The 21757-nt window shown below is 41.1% G+C and overlaps 1 protein-coding gene across 1 annotated transcript; it reads right to left on the bottom strand.

The window, feature by feature from the left end:
* Positions 1-8024: 8024 nt before the first annotated feature.
* LOC125467694 (probable G-protein coupled receptor 139) lies at positions 8025-11168 on the bottom strand. Its single transcript, XM_048563858.1, has 2 exons — positions 11031-11168; positions 8025-8935 (listed from the first exon to the last, which is right to left on the bottom strand). The coding sequence occupies exons 1-2, from the start codon at positions 11128-11130 to the stop codon at positions 8025-8027; spliced, it is 1011 nt and encodes a 336-aa protein (XP_048419815.1). The 5' UTR covers positions 11131-11168.
* Between the last annotated feature and the right edge of the window lie 10589 nt (positions 11169-21757).

Genomic DNA, 21757 nt, shown 5'->3' with positions numbered 1-21757 from the left:
GTGCCTTTGTCTTTTTTTTCAAGCTTATGTGCACAGTCATTTCAACACGTGTTGCTGCACCATTTCATGGGGAAGAATGACCAGGAACAGGGCCCATTGCTGTAAACATCATTTCATATGGAAATTGGAGCAGGGTAACTCGGTTATTATAAATACATCTCCAAGGCTGTTACTGCTAAAAACATCAGTAGTCTGAGATAAACATGCAGAGAAGTCGCAGTTGATAACATTAATGCTCATTGCGTTATTTCATCGAGATTCACTTCTGGAAACTTTACAGCCAAACTTCGATTAAAGAAAAAGTCTCATGCAGTGGTGCTGGTGATGGAGAATATGTCAGCAAAATGGAACAGTAAAACACAACCAATATCGTTACATGTGATTATCATTTTATTTCTTTTCTGGAAGACTTTCTACACACGTTTGTATCAGTGATAATGGGAAGTGTAGATGCTGGAGAATCCAAGATAATAAAATGTGAGGCTGGATGAATACAGCAGGCCCAGCAGCATCTCAGGAGCACAAAAGCTGACGTTTACGTCAGCTTTTCTGCTCCTGAGATGCTGCTGGGCCTGCTGTGTTCATCCAGCCTCACATTTTATTATCCTACACACTTTTGTGTTTGGTCTGCGTAATTCCATTAAGTAATAATTGGGGAAAGTGTCCTCCACTCACGTTTGCCAGGCATGCACCATGTGATCTGATCCAACTCAACTCTTGAATCAGGACGAACATCAGTCCCAAAAATTGCATATGTCTTAGCACAGGAGTACGAACCAAGTGAGTTGATTACGGCAGTATTTCGATCATCTGAACTTTAGAACCCTGTCACAAAACGTGGATAAATAGCATTGGAGTTGTGAGAGATTTCCACTGTCTTATGTGCAGAGATGGAATCAGTTGAAACCAGACAAAAGTTACAGAGAAGACAGAGGTATAGGCAGAATTAATGACAAGCACTTTTCTCATAGCTTCTTTGTTTGTGCCACATAAATATAATGTTGAGTAGATATTTTGTTCCATTCTTCAGAACCCCACCCGACTGAATTTGGTCTGGGTCAGTGAATATCTTTATACAGAAGCTTAAAAGCAGCAACGTAAAGTTGATATTATCTGTGACAGACATGGAGTCACTGATCATAATGTACTGTAATTGACATTCCGAAGAGAGCTTTCACTTGGATTATCCAAAGCAGTATTCAATTCCTAAACATATTGGCGATTACAAAATGGATTTACTTTGGTTTTCCATCCCCAAATCATTGTTAGTCATGTCATTGTTGTTCCCTGCCTTCCAGAAATAGTACCCATGATCGTGATCTGACTTTCTGAACTCAAATTACAGCCCCATGTTTCATTATCGATTGTGTCCTGAGATAAAATTCCAAATTAAAAACAAATGTTTTTAAACAGATTTGTCGACAGTCAGTTCCAATCCTAATGCCTGTTGCTTTTTCACTGCAGCAACCATTCCTAACTTTCTGGAAAAAAATTATGACCAAATGACCAATGTGAAAGCAATGATCAGTGAAACCAAAACATCAGTGGTTGCACAAGCGAGAAATTATTTAAAAGAGCATGCAGGTGGAAAACAGCGGACACTCAAAAAAGAAACGTTGATTCACTCGTCAAAATGTCATCCATTGTCGGTCCCCAACATTACAGAGATCTGTCATCAGGAAATTCAATTCACTGTGCGTGATACCACAAAAGCACCAGTATCCGGAAATTGCAGTTGATTGTTTAGTGGTATCATAGTTTTACTACTGACCTGGAAACTGAGCTCATGTTCTGGGCACTCGTGTTTTTACTATGCCATGGCAAATAGCACAATTTGAATTCAATGAAAAAATGGAATCTGAAATTAGCAACTCAATTATGAGCACAAAACCCTTGTTCAAATTTGGAAAACACCAGCTGGTTTATTCTTGTCCTCCAGCGAAGGAAGTCAGCCACCCTACCTGCTCACATATGCATGAGACTCCAGACTCACAACAACGGGGTTCATTTTCTACTATCCTCTGAAGTGATCAAGTAAGTGACTCTTTCAGCATGAATCGCTGTGAAGTTTCAACCAAGGAATGAACCCAGCACAGCACCTGGCATTGACCCAGACACTGCAAAAGATACCACTGTGCAGTAACTGCAATTTCCTTTTCATTTACATCTGGGTGCTGGTGCCAAAATTGACAAAACTGTTTCACAGATTATACAAGTAACAACCTGAAATAGTCTTACTTTCAGTATGATACCTTACAGACAAGGCCCCAGACACTACTGTCATTGTCCCTGTGTCTGCACAGTCTCCACCAGCAGGACAGACCCAGCAGATCTGATGAAACGATGGTTTCAAATCAGGAGGGAGTAAAGCATTGGAAAAATTAATTGGAAACAATTGGAAATAAATAATTGGAAATAATTAACATTGTCTCTGGGCACATGAAGTGTCATGGCATGAGGTTAAATATGGCCATGGAGACTGACTGTCAATTACCAAGTCCATTGTTTCTGGCTGATGAATCAGTGTGACTCCATTTTGAGCAATTCTTACATTCTCTGTGAACGACCTGGAGTGATTTTCCAAATGTTGCCTTATTTTGTTCAATTCAAATTTTAGAATAAGTTGAATCATTGACATTGAATGTCAAATGTTGGCAGCACTGAAGATTTTTTTTCAGGTCATCAGGTTTGAATCAGTCATACATAATCATTCAACTGTTGCAATCCCATCTCAGCACTTGACACATAGATCTCTCTGCGTTGGCATTGCAAGTGCAGATCGAAATGCTTCTTCAATATTACCACTCTTATCACCAGTAAGTTCCAGATTGTAACTGCTATCTTGGTGAAACAATATTTCTTCACATCGTCAGCAAGTATTCTTCATTTCACCTTAAATATATGTCTTTACATTGTTTGTCTGCTGTTCTTAATCAGGATTCTGCATAATTTATAACAAACAATAAATTGAACACAATCGAAGAAAATCAGACTACCAAATTGGGCATCATTGGCGTTGGTGTTCACTGAAACTTACAGGATTCTATCGTGAGAGACATCATTTATTGTAATGTAGAAAATATCGCAGCCAACATACAAACAACAGTACCCGATGTATAGTATTGCAACAGAAACAAGACAAACTATTTTTGTGACATTATTAAACTGTGTCTTAGTCAAAATCAGAGACACTTAATTTGGTCCTCGAAAACGCAGTGTCATGAGAGGTCATACATCTCAGGCTCTGGAGTAGATTTGTAGCTCGGGTTGTGGGTGTTGAGGTTGGCTGTTCTGCAGATGTTTCATTACCCATCTGGGTAATATCCTCAGTGCAGCCTCTGATGAAGTGTAGGTGTATTTTCCCGCCTGGTTTTTAAACTCTGGGGTCCGTTGCGATGGATTGCCACATTTCCAGGTTTCCTCTGAAGGGGAATCAGTTTTGGGTCGAGTTCAATGTGTTTATTAATAGCTTGATTCGTGGAGAGGCATGCTTCCAGGAATTCTCATGCTTGACTCTGCCGAGCCTGTCCCAGCATCTTGGTGTTGCCTCAGTCGAAGTTCTGGTTCTCCTTGTCCAAGTGGGTTGAGATGAGTGAGTATTGGTCATGTTTTTTGCAGCCATTTGGTATTCATCTGATTCAGTGTGAAATTCTAAGGATGAACAATGGCAATCCTACACAAGAATAGCTGTCAAATCGTGACCAGGGTTCTGAACTAAAATTTGACAGTGATTTTTTTGAAATGGCAGAATAACAAACCAAAATCCGCTCCTGATCTGGTGCTCAAAATGACTTTCTTTTCTCCAGTCAGTTTCACAAGTTTCAGAAACGTCACATTGCTGAAGAAATATTTGCATTGACCATGAGCGATGTCAATCAGGCACACATTTTCCCCTTTTTCTCTTCGACAGCCATTTCACTTCCTAAAGGCTTTGAAAACCGATTGAGGAAACGAAGAACAAAGGAGCAGATTTTATACTAATTGTATCGCCTAATACCCACATCAATCTCTGTCAGTCACACTATCCCTCTTCTTTCGAATCCTTACAGTGTGGAAACAGGCCCTTTGGCCCAACAAGCCCACACCGACCCACAGAGGATCCCACTCAGACTTTTCCCTGTGTAACCCACCTAATCTACACATCCCTGATCGCTATGGGCAATTCAGCATGGCCAATCCACAGCCCATTTTTGTACTGTGGGAGCAGAATGGAGCACCCAACGGAAATCCATGCAGACACGGCGAGAATGTGCAAACTCCACACAGACAACCGCCAGAGGGTGGAATCGAGCCCGAGGTCCATACACTGTGAGGCAGCAGTGTTAACCATGGGGCCACCGTGCCGTCCCAAAGAAACACTGATGCAATCAGAGATAGAATTGCCGCTGAAGCTGTGTGTGAAGATCCGCCCTCCTTGAGAAACTGACTTTCACGTTGCTTTGTGCTTAAATCTTTGCCTCGAGCCGTGTTTTTGTTGCTGAGGGTGCGTATTGGAGGCATTTCATGCCGATTTATACGATGACTTGTTTTTTTCTTTCATGGCTCATTGCTGATTGAGAGCAGATGACACATTATTTTGTTGGAAGTGTACAGTCACTGAGGTTTCTTGTGAACTTCTTGCATTCGCACACGTGTGTGTGCGCACGCGCGCGTATTCGTGTGTGTGTGCGTTTGTGCGTGTGTGTGTGCGTGTGTGTGTTGTGTGCTGCTCATTGTCCTGTGAGATGTGAAAGCTCAGTTCTCTGATCTTGATTCAGACCTGGATATTGACTGCCTTTTCAAATCTCTGCCATCAACCCATCTCCGTAATCTCATCAGAAAAGAAGGAATTATACTTATACCGAGTCCTCCACAGCCAGTAGCTTAACCATCGTGCTTTGCAAGTTGTTGCCACTGATAAAGTGCAGTCACTGTTTTAATGGAGGAAACATGAAACATATTCACAGTAACATCTCATTATCAGTACTGCGATAATGATCAGAAAATGATTTTTCTTCAGTGTAGATTGCAAATTTATGCTGGCATCAACACCATGTCATCTTGCGACCTATTTCAATAACCTCACAGACAGTAGAAGGCCACTTATTTGACATCTTATCTGAAAAATCGTTACTCTGATGGTGCAGTCTTCAAGAATGCTTTGGTGCTGCACTATTCAATGTTTCTAACCGATTCTATGAAGGTTTCTTCAGGCACGCTATATTATCTCCTGGTGTTGGCAATAATATGACACACTGGTATAGTGCAGAATTTACTAAAACACACGACCTCAGCGCATTAGTTGCTGAAACCCTCCTCTTTATTTTTGGTAGGCAAGAAAGCAGAATTGAGGAAGTCACAATGCATTTGTATTAGGTCGCTTGACCTGATGGAGAATATTCGGTCATTCGGCCACCCTGAAATTTTCATTTTGATTTCTTTTTCTGTTCAACAAATTTGAATATTTGTAGAATTCACCTTATAAGAAGAACTGGTTGAGCTGTTGAGCACAGATGCCTTTCAGTAGGTATGAAGGTAAGTAGGTGAGGGAGAGTGGAGCAGGAAGATCTGCTGACAGGGTAACTTGAAGAACGTGCAGGGTGAAAGGAACAGAAAAATGTGCTTCGTGTGAGACCAAGAGTACTGAAATAATGTTCCTGTGAAGCATAAACTCTGGCATAAACCAATTAGTTCGATTTGCATGTTTCTCATTTTACGTCTCCGCCTAATTCTCTGTGGTCAGAGTTGAACTCAAACATTCTGGATTATATACCTCGTGCCTGAACACCGTGCAATTCATCTGTCTTAACATGGCAAAGCATTACGTTAACATCTTTCAGAGAAAACAAGGTGTAGAGCTGGATGAACACAGCAGGAAAAGTAGCATCAAAAGAGCAAGAAAGCGGACGTTTCGGGTCTTGACTCTTCTTCAGAAATCACAGACCCGAAACGTCAGCTTTCCTGCTCCTCCGATGCTGCTTGGCCTGCTGTGTTCACCCTGCGCTGGTCCTTGATATCTATGAAAGATATTAACGAAATTGTTATGCCAGATTCTCCAGCAACAGCAGTTTCCATTATCTCTGCTAATATCTTTTGTTGCTTTCTTTGAGTAACTTAATCGACGGATAGTGCCTTTCCCATAGTTGTGAGTTTGGATCGGATAGTGTTATCCAGTTTTGGCCCTGGCAGCTGAATTTGAGATGTGTAGTCCGAGTGAATGCAGTGTATGCAATTTGCAAGGACAGACCAGAACCCTCCAATCAGCTCTGACACGGTTTATAGCTGCATGAACAGAACAAGCCAAGCAGCATCCTCCGAGCACAAGACCTGACGTTTTGGGCCTCAACCTTTCATCAGAAAAATAAAAGCTTTTGTTTTACTGAAGAAGGGTCTAGGCCCAAAAAGTCAGCTTTGCTTCTCCTCTGATGTTGCTTGGCCTGCTGCATTCATCCAGCGCTACGCTGCATTATCTCGGATTCTCCAGCAACTGCTGTTCCCATTCCCCCTTCAATCAGCGACACAGAAGCACCATTTTCTTCAGGTTGAGGCACTTCAACGCCAGCACTTTCCCTTCACTGTTCGGAAACAAAGTGTGAAATTTCAAAATCGTTGTTGAATTAAAATTTCAGATAAATGTTTGTTTTTGTATTAAAGACATACTTTATGAGTAAAGTTTATCTTCACCAGTATGCATCAAGGTTTTGCAGCATATTGAAATGCAAGTTTACCTATATTTGTTTGTCTTTCCATTTTTCTGATGTTTCTTGGGAATTTGGGGACTCGTGAGGGAAAAGAACATCGCCAATTGTCAGCTGCTTGTTACTAAACTGTGTCCTTGCTGGAAACAGAGTTATGTGAGTCAAGTGAGGGAAAAGAAAGAGCTTGCAAATGATTGCCTGACACCCTGCCGACCCCGGTCCCACACGAGAATCACATTTTGACAAGCACAGTGGAACATTTTCTACATCAGGAGCCAGAGCCTTCATCAAAGGACAACATGCATTAAGAATAAATCATTCTTAATTTTGCTGTAGACAGAAGTATTACATTGTAATATCCCCAATAATACTGGGAGGATTGACATCAGAAATAAATTCTGACCATAACCCAAGGGATAACTGCACAGACATGGGAAGACATCCCGCCCTTTTGCAGTACAACATAGAGAAAAATGAGCAGTGAAACTGTCAGCTAAAAATCATTCTGATCAAGGTAGCTTTGGCGTATCATTGATCTGAAACTGATCAGTTGTATGGAACCTTCCAACTGAACTAACGTTTCCAGTGGTTCGGCAGCAGGAATCAGTTAGGGCGATTTTGGGAAGAAATATGTATGGTTTTAAAGACCCGAAAAGCTTCAATCATTCATCGAAACTAATAAACCACTCACTCATCCCTTATGGTTAGAAGCTACTGAAATTTAACACGTGAGGAAGCCTGCACAGGCTCACACGATCTTGTGACAAAAGGAGAAATTATCATTCAACTTTTTATGCAAGAACGCCTTACTGGAAGTTGAAACATTCAAATGTGACGCATAGGATGACGTATCGTAAGTTCATTCCCTTTGTGGATCATTGACACATTTACATTTGTAGATATCATTCTTATGTAACAAGTGCATTGCAGTGATCTGGCCTGATGAATCACTGTACCATTCGCTCAAGGATGAAACAATGCACATGCGAGGTTTGTGCCATATCATTCTGGCAAGAGGAGCAGGAAAGCCGATGCCTCGGGTCGAGACGCCTCCTCAGAAATAATATTACATTCAGCTAAGTTGGAAAATATACAAGTGCAACTTTTACATCAAATCATTTTCACACTCATCAAACTTTCTGCTCATGAGATGATTCAGAGCAATAAACATTTTACTGTTTGGTTGAACTTACACCAACAGCTCAATGTGAAAATATTGAGCTTCTCAGGTATGGTCATTTTGTAACTGGAGAAGGATCGGGCTGAGACGGATGACAGACAGGATACAGAAATAAAATATGATGGGATACAAGAAACAACATAATTTCAATGTTCAGAACATATTGTTTATGAGCTGTGCTTTAATAATACACATACTATTTGGACAGCATATTTTATCCCATTCTTGAGCTCCTCTCTGAACTTGGTCTGGGTCACTGCATAAATACACGTGTTTGTGCAGGTGCTCAAGAGAAGAAGCATGAAACTGATGTAGTCCGTGATGTACATTGGGTCTTCAAAGCCTGTTGCATAATAATGTTTTTTAATACGCATTACTACAAAAAATATTACAAACGTCATCCATAACAGTAGAAAGTTTCCAGAGAGAGTGAAGAGTAAAGTAATGGATTTCCTTCGATTCTCCATCTCTGGATCATTCCGATCTGCATCATTCTTACTTTCTCTCAGCTTCCTGCGGATTTTGCTAGCTGTGAAAATGGATCCCACTGTTCGAGCATTGAGCAGAATGATCAGAAAAGCTGGCAGCAAGGGATTTAAAGAGCGGTCAGTCCAGGTAAATGCGACCCATGCTGCTTCAGTGTAATATTCCATTTTAAATTTGCATCCCCAGGCTACATTGTCAATGATATAGTATGGGCCAAATGCAAAGCAGAAGGGAATGTTTTTTGAGCAGAGCAGCAGACAGACTGATCCTATAACCACTTTTGCAATTTTTTTAGAACAATAATTTGTCCTCAGCTTCTGGCAGCAGATGGTAATAAAACGATCAAAAGTGAAAGCGACTGTTAACCAGACAGATATGTCTGTGGCTGCACGAGCCAGGAAGTAGTTAAAAGGACACACATTCGTATGTAATAGGAATGTATTTGGGAAATAAAAATCTTTAATCCGCCAAAATACCACGTCAGTGATAAGAACCAGTAGGTCTGCTGAAGCCATTGCAACCAGGTAACTGGTAATACATCTGGACAGACCACATTTTCCTTGGCAGAGGATCACAATAGTTATCACGTTAGCTGTAAAATTTGAAGAAACAGAAAAAGGGAATCACCCATCAGTTTTCAACAAAGTAGTGAGATTTTCAGCTTTTTGTCATGATCTGTAATTTCTTTCTGGATCTCGTGATGACTGTTGAGCATTCCACTGACAGGATTCATGAAGTTTACAACATAATTTAAAGTTAACGAGAATAAAATAAATTTATCCACATAAACTGTTTCATGCTTGGAGATGTTATCCTCCTTTTGTACATATAATTGGTGGTGTAAACCCTTGAAGTTGAGAGGAGGTTACTGGCCAATTATTACTTTTTGCAGCATAGATGCACTTGAACACAAACAAATATGGGGTTGGGAAACGTTTCTGCATATTTGCAAGATCAACCGTTTTCTACAAATTAGATATGTTAGATGCATTAGGTTTAAATATCTGAACAAAATCGAATACAAGCAATCCATTAATGCCAGGCATCATTCTGTGAGTCTCTGCTGAAAGCTCCACCTAAATGACCTCAAAACCAACACTGATCTGGGCCAATAGCTTTGTTAATCCAGCAAATGAAATTGTGTACTCCTTCATCTCAGTCACACTCTCTGTGTGAAAGCTCAATAGATAAGCCAACTGAAAAACTACTAAGTGATTTCACAACGTTTAATATGATATCTCACAGCGTTCACTGAATATTGGGCTGAGTTGTCAGTTCTGAACTCTCTGTGTGATGCTGTAAATCCACTAGGATACCAAATGGAGCCGCTAATTGCAAAAATGGCACTGAGATAAAAAACAGAACATTGACCTCATTATGTCGAAGAAACACTTCGTAACACACAAAGGAATTTTCCCATGAGAATGTTAAATTGAGATCATTTGTAACACTGAGTCAATAAGATGACACAAATGATTTTTTTTTCTTTGCATGATTTCCGAATCGTTGCGCAGAATTTTAAACTCAACATTCGAATTTTTCTTTGAGATTTTTCTCAGCAATATGCTGAAAAGTAAAGCTTGAGATTCTTCCAAGCCATTTGAGATGGGACCTTGTTCCACAGAGTATGAAGTCTTTGTGTCCAATGGAGCAGAGGGTTTGGAAACTGGGCACAATTTGGTTGATATCGATAAGCTCAATAGGCGTGATGCAATCTATGGTGGAATTTCGTAATATTCTGAATGAGTAGAGGGTCGAGAAGTACACAGAAAAGATCATTTGTTTCGAAGTGAAACAGGAGAAATGAATTTCCCAACTGAAGGTGTTTAGAAGTAGAAGCATGTGTCTCAATTCACGAAGAGTGAAGCGGTTAATGGAGTCAACTCCACGGTCAGACTTTGGGCAGAATTTCTATTCAGTTACAAGACAGATTAAACAGATAGATGGTACAGGTTCGGACAAGATAAAAAAAAATAGCTCCATGGATACGATGTTACATAAAATTAATTCTGTTGGGAGCAATATTATTCCCCAGCAGACAAAAAAAAACGACTCTGGTATCATCCAACGACTGTAAAATGCCACAGTGGATGAACTGGGTGAAAACTGAGTGGTAAACAGAGAGAACATAGCATCTAATTCATCATTAATATGGTGCTCTGTGTAAAAAGGGATGATTAACGAAGAACCACGGCTCACATCTCGAAACAAAGCTTGAATGTCTCCCAGATCCACGTTGTTGAAATGGCAAGCTCAGTGTCTGGAGATGCTGCTCCACCGAGTCTGGCTGCAGGGAGCAAGGGAGGAGCAGAAACACAAAGCCTCCCTTTGGCGGAGGAAGAAAAATTCCCTCTAGGCAGGAGAGAAGGTGACCGAGAGCAGGGTAGTGACAAATAATTCACAGAAATTCATTGCATTTGACAGAGAACGAATTTACAACTGAAACTAAACCATTTGGCAAGGTAGTAAAGCAGCCGCAGCTTTTTTGGGAGACTGAAAAAGAAACGTTCAAAAGGCAAGGCATGGACTGTCAGTGAACATGGGCAAAACAGTGGGAAAAAGATTGGAATTCTCCTGTTAGATTAGTGTGAGATAATCATACATGGCAAAAGAGAATTTCCTTATAACGAGCAGAAACACAGTTTTGCCCAATATTAAGAGGGAGAAAATGAAATAAAAACCCTTACCTGGAATTCCAAACACTGCTATAATCGGATAGTAAATCATTGCAGTCTGTAAAATTGGTGGTAACGTGGAAAATGGATAATCAGTAAGGGGAACTGCCATCGTGTCTGAGAAGTGCTGGTGTCTCTTGTCACGGAACAATTAAATCCATCTGACTGAGAGATGAGAGACGAAGAGTGAACTGTTATTTACCATTGAGAGTCAACTTCCGCGGGATCAGGTGGGTGCTGCCACATTGAGATTACTTCCAGTAGTTTGAACAAACTGCCTTCACTGTAATGTTTGTTTTGCACTCATTACATTCAAAAGAGTTAGTGCGGGTGTTTTCAAGATAACAGTCCAAAAATCAGAACAACATATTCTTGTGCAAAAATATCCTCAAACCCAGGCTTTGACAGCATCATCCCTGCCACACTTTAAACAGAAATTTGACAGAACCTTACGTACCTATGACTGCTATCATCATGAAAGGCAAGATCAACAGGTGTATTGGAGCATTGAAAGCTACAAGGAGCTCACGAAATCACTCATGACCCTGATTGAAAATGGGTCATCAATCTTTCAGTATTTCTCAATCAAAGTCGTGCAACCTAATTCTTAATTAAATCCTTTCAAAACTGACATCATTGCACCAATGCACGTTCAGACCTCCACCAACATCCCCTTTTCCCAGCCCACTCCAAACCCACTTCACTGTTGCCAAAATACATCAGTGTCATGCGACAATATTACACCTGCAATTGTGTCCTCCTTCATAGAAAGGGAGAATATTGGAGCAGGATACCATATGGTCCTTCCAGGGTGTTTTCCGGTTCTTCACGGCTGATTTTCTAAGTCAGGAAAATAATCCTGTTTTAACTCAGTAGCATTTGATCCCATTGCCCAAAGCGTTATCTCCAGTTGCTTCTTGTTTTTTCTTCTGGTGCATTTGTTTGTAATGATTGTGCATCCTTCTACCTACTTTAGTCAGTTGGAATCAATTTTAGGCTTCAGATAAGGAGACTTATCAAAACCATCAGATGAACAGATAAACAAACAGATAACACATGCAAAACCGCCCTCCAAAAATTGGTGATGCCATCTCAAGACGATGAGGCTGAGGCAAAATTCCAGTCCAATCTTTGCAATCGGACTTTTGCCAAGATATTTTGGCATCAACAAGACCCTGTGATCATGTGTTCTATTACTCTTTGGGTTGTGAAATTTCTTGTCATTTCCTTCCTAATTTCTCTGTCCCGAGTCCTCATTCCATGAACCCTGCCTTTGGTCGCACCCACCTTCGGGAAAATACTTCCCACATCTACCCTGTCCAGTGTGTTTAGAACTTTTTCAAGTCTCTATGAGATTGCCCACTCATTTGTTTGAATTCTCACGGGAAGAATCCCAACCTGGTCAATCTCTCCTCATGTATCAGACCCGCCATCCCCGGGAGCAGCGTTGTAAACATTCGCTGCAATCCCTTTAGAACAAGAGTAACCTTTCTCGGTAAAAGGAGGCCAAAACTGCAGACAACATTCAAAGTGTGACCTCACCAAGACTCTGCACAACTGGAATGGCACATCCCTCCTCCTATGCTCAAAACCTTTGATAATAAAGACAACATACCATTTGTATTATTTGTCGCCTGTTACACCTCCATGCTTAACTTCAGCGACTGGTGCACAATGAAGTGCAGGTTCCACTGCGTCCTCTCTGTTGAATAATATCGGTTTGAACTTTAATAAGAGAGGTGCATAGAGACACCACAATATAACTTGACAATATGGAATCAGACATCTCACAACATTATTGACAGAAAATGATTACACAAACTTACATCCTTTCAAAGGGCACTACAGTATATCATCAATTGGAGCCTCAGTGTGAAGTTATAAGTTTGCCATGAATGCAAATGTGTAGCTCATTGCATGTACTGGCATTTGTAGGAACTCCAAGAAATGTAACAGTGCATCATGATTCGAAATTGAAAACACCAGGGGGCTGCAGTTGTTGAAATAGGAACATATGACTGCATATGGAATTCTGGCATTGAGGAGAAGCAGCAAGATGAATGGTTCAGAATTATCAAAAGAATGTGTAGGAGAGTTGACAAGATCATTAACAGAGTAATACTGTGATTCGTAGAGACAATGTGATTCGGAATTCATTATCAGAAACAGGGAGAACTACTGAAATAACTGGACTACGCTAAAGTATTTACAACAAGCCAAATTTTATGCATTTTTGAGAAACGACTGTGGCCGATGGCACAGGACACAGGTATAGAACTGAGAATTGAGATCATTTGCTCAGGGTTACCCTTATTAATAAATAAAGGAAGGGTCATTCGAGCAGGAATGTTTGCTCCATGTTATTTTCTGCAGATACTAAATTTTGCCAGACTTTTCTGTGCTCGCTTCAGATCTTCAACATTCTCAGTTGGGTGTTTTGCAAAAAAAAAGTATCCTTTGCAGAAGTGTTCAAAGATCATTTGGAAAACAATGTAAGAACTGTCACTGAACAGCTGCAGAGACCTGGAAACAGATTGCATTTTCTGTTTTGGATTGATGTGAAATAAAGCGCATTGAAAAGAAAAGTGTCTGAGCTCAGTGCAGGAACACAGCGAAGCTTCGAACTGCTGCTACAATTGGATCAGAAATAAGTCCAAATTATATAACATTGTGGTAACATGGTGAATGAGGTGAGAGGAATTCTCAACCTTGAGAATCGACGGTGACCTTTGTAGCTGGACACAACTGGTTCCCTGTCTGTGCAGGGGAGTTTAAGAGAAAATTTACTCTTCACTGAGACACAATTTCTTCGCTATGATCAGACAGCAGCTGTAGCTCTGACATAAATTACAGTCATTTGGACAAGCAGCCAGCTCCCATAACTGTAATGCAAATGGAAATTGCTGCAAAAAATCTCGGCAGGTCTGACAGCATCTGTAGAGACAAAGCGGAGTTAACGCTTATGGCCCACTGACACTTCTTCAGAAGAGTTCAGAGAGAAGGTGACTGGACGCAAATAATCAACTCTGCTTTCTCTCCTCTGATGCTATCATACATCCTGATTTCTTTCCAGCAGTCTCTCTTCATTCTTCTGATTTCCAGCATTCACATTTCTTTATTTTTCTTTTTATTATAATGCTCGTATTTCACTCATGAAACCCAAAGACAGCGTAAAAGTCGATACAATATGGAGTTTAAGGATCACAGCAGGTGAGGCAGTGTCAGAGGAGGGGAAAAGTCGATTCAGTCCTGATGAAGAGTACTGAACCAAAATGTCGACGTTCTTGCTCGTCCAATGCTGCCTGATTTGCTGTGTTCCTCCAGCTCCACATTGTGTCAACTCCGACTTCCAGCATTTGCAGTTATTGCTGTCCCCAAGCGGTCAAGTGTTTTCAAATTCATAGCTCAAATATTCGAATAGCGTTTGCCCATATTTCGATCTGATAAAGTACTGAAGACCAGGCTGTAACTGCATTATCGCTGTGGGTGTCAGGACTCACAGGGCTGAGTCAGGGTTTTGGAAGCAGACTCGGGTCATGTGGAGTGGAAGGGATCTGGTTGCTGGAGGTGGTCGTAGTCCAGGCATTGGAGAGAATTTTAAGGGGTGTGAGTCAATGCTGCATTCGGGCATCTCTTAAATGATGCCCACACATTAGATGTGTTGGTAACCTTCTCAACATTTTCTAAGTACCAATGAATTTTAAGTGAGTGATTTATTTCCAATTCTCTGGTTTTTACAGACTGTCTCAGAAATTTCAGAATTCTGATTCAGCTTAATTCAGAAGGGTGCAGAATACCTGAAATTCAACCACTCACCCATTGTGTTAGGTGGTCAGGAGAGTTGAAATCGTGCTGTGTTTGTATGGGCGCAGATGCTGTATTGTTGATGTAGATGACCAACAGCACAACTAGCAGGTGGTGTCAGAACCGTGTGAATTCTTCATCTTCCATGAATTGTTTCCGAAGGTTCAAATGCTGAATGTTGCTGATTCTCACATTTGCCCAATATTGCCCTTGTCTTTTACTGTGCATGGTTCCAATTGAAAAGAGGACTGTGCACTGCTCCATTGACTCTCTGACCGACAGAATACTAGGAGTATTCCTGGACTCGCTATTCTGATGAGTGGCAATCAAGTTCAGGTTGCTATCCCATTCTGTATTTTCCCAATAGCACTGGAGTTCTGCATATTCCACCTGTAGTAGTAATCCGTGTTGTTTCTTGAATGCAGATTATATGGAGAACCCCGTCGCAGCCCAGCATGGTGATTGAGTGGTATGCATTGCAGTTTCATAACATCAGGGACGTGGGTTGGATTCCAGTCTCTGTCGAGTATCTTTGTGGAATTTGTGTTTTCTCTCCGTTTTTGCATGAATTTGCTCCCACAATCCAAATCTCTGCATGTTAGATGGATTAACCATGCTTACTTGCCAATAGTGTCCCGTGATGTGTAGGCTCGATGGAATAGCTACGAGACATACAGCGTTGGGGGTGGGTCGGACGCTCTTCAGAGGGTTGTTGTGGACTCCAAGGGGTAAATGGCCTGTTCTGCAGAAATTTATGACTTCTGTCAGCCAACAGGAGAATTGGAGAATATGAAACTGCATCTCGTGTGCCAGGTGGTTAGTGTCTCAAGCGGTTAAGTTGCAAGGTAGCTAGAATGCTGCCAAGCCAGCAAAGCAATCTGGTAGGTGTACAATGTTCCCGGTAAGTGGTGTTTTGCTTAGATTATGTTAGAGGTCAGGGTGAGGTGAGTCTCATCTGGTGTGGAAGATAATTATCAAAGTTAATGAGGAATGAGGATGTTCAGGCTTTTCAATGACAACAGTTGTCAGGACTGGCAGTGTGTGAAGATGGGTGTTGTGATGGTGCAAAGAGGAGTTGTGACACGTTTCATTTGTTTCTGACAAGTGTGTCTTCCCTCTGGTGGCGGGGTTGGGTGTTCAGTTCCAAAGGACTCTGGTGGTGTTGCACTGCCCAGTAGTACATGGAATTGCGTTGGATGCGGTTATTGGGGAGTGATATATTTGGGGTACTGATCACGAGGGGTGAAAGTTGCATAACTGGACAATGGAGGTGTCGTCGCTTGAAAAATAGCAACGTACGATGTCAGTGTTACAGTTAGATAGAGAGTTTGATTCGTTTTATTCCAGACATGCACGTTCTATGCCCAGGGCAATTATTGTAATTGAATAATCGCCATTTGAATTCTCAAACTTTATGTGATTATTTCTGAAGTTGATGAACAGAGAAAATGCCTATTACAGTCTTAAATTTTCAGGAGAGTTCCATGAGGGTCTACCGCTCTGGAATTCAGCTCGCTTCTGACATGCAAACCCAGTCAGCTCTGTTCTAGTGGTTATCTGGCGAAGTGAGTGTCTGGACCACGTTTAAAAGATGGAGCTGAAATACTCGGTTGAGCGACTGTCAAGAGTGGCTGCTCAATGTTCCAGATTTCAGATGTTGCAGGAAGAATTGGGAAGGATGCAGGTTGGGGTGGGGTGGAGCGTTTTTGATTAAGGAGCACATTACTGATGTAACATTGGAAGACGTTTCTGAAAAAGATCGTCCAGTGAAAATATATGGATGGAATTTAGGAAGAAGAAAGTAAATATAACTTTGATGGAATTGTACTACACCTCCTCAACCGCCCAGCCCCTCCCCTCCACCCCTGACAAGTGGCAAATGGGAAATAGAAAAATGCATACTTCAGGGGATCTCAGCTATATGAAAGCAGAATAAAGTTGTAACAGTTTTTTTTGTAAAATTTTCCAAATATTGACTGGGGCGTCCACAATGTTAAGTATGTGGATGATGAAGAATTTGTCAAATGTATTCAAGAATAAGTTCTTTACCCATAAGTGGCTGCTCCAACTCGAGAAGCGAAAGAAAACGCAAATCTTCTGTTGGGCCCTTCTGGCTGAAGTAAAAGCGGTGGACCGTTTCGGTGGAGCGATTATAACTCTATTTTAGATTGTGATTATGTTTGGCATGGTTTGTTTGGACAGAAGGGTCTGTTTCTGTGTTGAAAGCCTCTGTGCTTCTGTGACATGGTTTCTCAGAAATCCCATTCGTAACCACTTTCCAATTCAAAAAGACCCACATATCCCTAGCCTGTTTTTTCACCTGCTAACCAACGTTCAATCAATTGTATTATATTCCCTCAAACATATGTGTTGCAATATTGCACCCTAAGCTCTTATTTGAGACTTAATCAAATTCTCGTAATCTAATCCAATGATACCACATTATAGCTCTTCCTATCTATTTAATTTATTTGTCAGATATGACTTTGAAACTGGCATGTGTGTCCCGGATTGTGAATGGAACTTAATTTATTTATAAGTGTTTAAGGTTGCAAATAGAAACACGAAGCTAATTGGAATGAAGGATCAGCAATTCTGTTAAAAAGAAAAGAGTAGATGAAAATCTTTGAATGCATTTCGTAGGAGACATCGCTGATATCACATACAGCTATCATCTCTGTCCTGCAGATAAAGAAAACTGTTTAATTGCAGCTGAGGAAATAATTTGCCTCAACTGAAGAGTGCAAGATGTAAAAACCTTCAGGCTAGCAAGTTTTGAGTTGAAACTTGCATTTGTTACTGAACAGTGTTAAAATCTGAAATCTGAGTTTCGTATGTTGGAAGGGTTGAAACTGCGAAGAAACAATTAATTCGATACCGTAGATTTCATAAAGAGGAGATGTTTGCGTGGATTTTAAGTATCTATCATCATAGGTGCCGGGAATTCAGGGACTTTGCTCTACTGTGTGGTTTAAGTTGTTTTATGGTTTGGTTTGTGCAGATCGACTGCTTTATTTCATTTCATGTTTATTCATTTTCTGCAATACACACCCGTTTTACTGTTAAAATCAAATCTACAGTCTCATGCGATTACATTTCAGAAACTTCTATTGAAAAAAAGTATTAGGAATTCCACTTGGAGATCTGGCATACGAAGCTAAAAACATCCACGGAGATGGAAGTCTACTAGTTAGGAAGCGACCGGTATTATTGCAGACCTAGATGGGACAACCTGAACCATAACCTCAGGTACATTAAAAAGGGATTAAAATTGCAGGCAGAGAAATTGAAGGGAAATTATTTGGAGGCATTCCTTGTGTCATGATCAGAAATGACTGGAATGGTTATTTGCAAAATACAGACTGGACATTGGTGAAGCTGAATAAATTAAAGGTAGAAAGCAATACATTTACCATTCACTACCTGAGAATTTTTTTTTTGGAAAACACCATCGACTAAATGACATTAGCTGCACACGAGTTCAGGTCTGAGGCATGCTGCGAATTAATTCAAATAAACAGCCTGGAAAAGCAAGCTGGAATTCCAGATTTTAAGAAAAGTATATTTGACCGGTGGACATTTGCAACAGAAAGTGAAACCATGTAAGAATCCATTGGCGATATTATTTTTTGAAAAGTTAAAAAACCCACTTTCTGTAATAAGAGCAGGCGTTGAAGACCAATTGGTGAACAGGTAGCTACAATGGCCGACGATTAATGACTAATTCGTAAAACTAAACCATTTTCTACTTCATGCTCGTCAATTTGAAAGGAATTGAATAAGTGACAGGCATGTATGCAAAGTAAAAATGGATAGTTTGGAGTGCCCAATTGGGAATGATCCTGCACATATTAGAAGAGTTAATGCTGACATGGTTCTTACATGGTTTCACTTTCTGTTGCACATGCCCGCCGGTCAAATTTACTGTTTTTAAAATCTAGAATTCCAGGTTGCTTTTCCGAGCTGCTGATTTGAAAGCTGACGGTGGAGGTGAAAATCTGAAGTAAAAGGCGACAATGTATCGAAGTTAAACTTGGCAGTTCTGCCCAATTAGTCCGCTCCACCAATCAAGCGAGGCTGATGTGTTTCTGAACCCGATTTTCCGACCATTCCCGGTAGCCCTGAGTCCCCTTACTAACTGTGAATCGTGACTAATTCGTGACCTCCACAGCCTTCTGTGGCAATGACTTCAACAGATTGAGCACACTTTGTCTGGCAAAATTCCTCCCGAACGGGCCCCCCGCTCGAGGTATTGTCTTCGGCCCAAGCATCACCGACTAGGACATCCGTGACAAAGAACTCTTGACCTGAGCTCTTGTCGGAATTAGTATTCCCATGTGTGGCACCTTACCAAAGGCCTTCTGGAAATATTAAACACATCACAACCACTAGCTCTCTTTTGCCAACTTGCTGGTTACATCCTAAATAAATTCTAACAGATTTATCAGGCGTGATGTCCACTTGTCAAAGTATGCTGATTCTGGCCTATTTTACCATGCACTTGCAAGAATAATCCTCTCCCAAATTATCCATTGCAAAATATTAACAATGATGAGATCAGGCTAATCGTCTTCTTGCTCGCTTCTCGAAGTGGGATGTTATATTAGCCACATTCCAGACCTCTGGGACTCATCCTGTTTCTGCTGATTCCTGAAAGATTATAATATCTTCAGTTATGTCTTTCAGAACTCCGAGCAGTAATTCAGATTCTCCAGCAACATTTCCTTACTGATGGCCATTTTAACATTCCTCTGCCATTAGTCCTTTGACATTCTGATCTGTTGTTTGTGTAATCCACTGTGAAAGCTGATTAAATTTCCAATTCAATTCCCTGTTATTTCTTTGTTTACCAATACCACTTCTCAAGTTTCATTTTCCAATTCTCCAAAGTCCACTCGTTGTGGCGTGGTGTCTGTTTCCATCTTTGCATTTGTGCCAGCATCTACTAGTAATATTTCATGCTTTTTAAATATATTTCACTTTGTTGAGAGGAACAGTGAAGCGCCCCTTGTCTGAAGGGTTTAGGCCCGAAACGTCAGCCTTCCTGCTCCTCTGATGCTGACTGCTTTGTTCATCCAGCTCTACACCTTGTTCTGTCAGATCATACTTTTGTCTTTCCTGACTTTTTCTCGGGCCTCCCTCTCTAGTGTGCTCAGGGTGGTACCTTCACTCTTTGTCTCAGTGTTGGGATTACAATCTGCCTGATAGTTTGTTGGGTTTTGTATGTGAACCTTCTTGTTTGGAGTGGATTCGAGAGAGGCTAGAAAGTCATTTTAATTGCATCTCTGTGATTGTAATTTAATCCGTGTGTCAGGATGGCGATTTCACACCCGTGAGTAGCCGGTTGTGTTGATTTCTTACCGAAGGGTCTTCTCTGGTTGTGTCATTGCAGGGCTGCGTTTGGTTCGTTTTTTTCCTGGAGACCAGGCTTTATCTTGGCCTTCTGCTGGTTTATGGTGATGGCTTGTTCCAGTGTTGCGGTTCATTTTTGTCTGTTCGAATCTGAGAAGAAGGTCTTTGGCACACAATTTTCCACTCATATTTGTGAAGGTGGTGGCCGCCATTGATAGTCACGACCAGAGCATTCTGCAGCTGTCATGTTCAGCACTTCATCTTGCGTGTGGATTGTTGAAAAATGGCTTGTATTTTATGCTGTGCGTTCGTACTTGTTTCCTGAAGCATTAAATAAGTAGTGCTGCTCGTGAGTGGTGCTCCGGAGGATGGCATAGGTTTCTCATGCATGAGATTTCCTCGAGAACTGGTTCTCAACCTGGAACTCCATCTACAAACATGTGGAAATTGACCCTATATACCGATTACGATGAAACAAAACCGGAAATGAGGACAACCAACACATCAGACTGAACAACATAAGCGGGCCAGAATTACAGCGGTTGATTGGAGCTGCACTGATGACATCATCTAGTATGGTGATAAAAAGCCTGCAAGCCATCCTACCGACTGGGCAAACAAATCAACAATCTCACTAATTTTTTCCCTTGGGATCTGCTGCCAACGTGATTTTCCAAATCCAACTCCGAAATGAAGACTCCCATGATTCTTGCAACAGTACCCTTTTTACATGACTTGTCCATTTCCTGATTTATTTTCTGCCCCACGTCCTGACTACTGCCAGGAGAACATTGGATTTTTGTTGCTTTCGCTGTTTCTCAGCTTTGCCCATGCATATTCTGCACTTTCTGACCCTATGTCACATGATTCTTGTCAATTTAATTTCATTTTCTGCCTGTCCTTTCGCTAGGGCATGTACACTTGGATATATGTTTCCCAGCCCTAATTTCCCTGTAGACAAGCCTCCGAGATTCCCACAACATCGTAGTCATCAATTTCAATCTGCACTACAAGTTCTTTTGCCTCATTTTATCTGCTGCATGCATTTGAATCCAACATCCTCAGCCCTGCACTAACCGTCGCTTTCTCATAGTTGCCCATTTGTTCTCTGTATCTATGGTTAATGTCCTGTCCTTTCTTTTCCTACTGTTCAACAAACTTACTCTGGAAACTTTAATAATCTCTCCTGAGACATTGCGCCCTTTGACGAGGTGAAAGTCTTTCTGATCATCCCGTTTTGCTTTTCCACTAGGGCCTTGGTCTCAGATAATTTAGGTTGAGGCAGATACAATGGCACAGTTCCCTCCTGCCACAAATGTGATACCAGTGCCCCACGAAATATGACCACTCTTTCCCACACCACTCCTTTAGCCACGTGTCTCCTCTCCTAATCTTCTTAACTCATTGCCAATTTGGTCTTGGCTCAGTCAAAAGTCCCCAGATTGCAAATTTGAGCTTTTTTTAAAAAAAAGCAGTTCCAAATTCCTGACCTTGTGCAAGCAAACAGCTTTTCCAACTCTTGCTATGTTGTTGTTGGTGTAAAGGTGACTGACAACAACTGGACGATCACTACTTCCCCATAT

Source organism: Stegostoma tigrinum, chromosome 34, assembly GCF_030684315.1.
Source record: "Stegostoma tigrinum isolate sSteTig4 chromosome 34, sSteTig4.hap1, whole genome shotgun sequence".
Taxonomy (NCBI): Eukaryota; Metazoa; Chordata; class Chondrichthyes; order Orectolobiformes; family Stegostomatidae; genus Stegostoma; species Stegostoma tigrinum.
This window is presented reverse-complemented; position numbering and strand designations above follow the sequence as displayed.

What these genes read in the sequence shown, in the direction of transcription:
- LOC125467694 (XM_048563858.1), bottom strand. Translation starts at nt 11,130, where the DNA reads ATGGCAGTTCCCCTTACTGATTATCCATTTTCCACGTTACCACCAATT. An exon ending in AGCAGTGTTTGGAATTCCAG is followed by an intron (nt 8,936 to 11,030) that starts GTAAGGGTTTTT and finishes CAAATTTTACAG; the next exon opens with CTAACGTGATAACTATTGTG.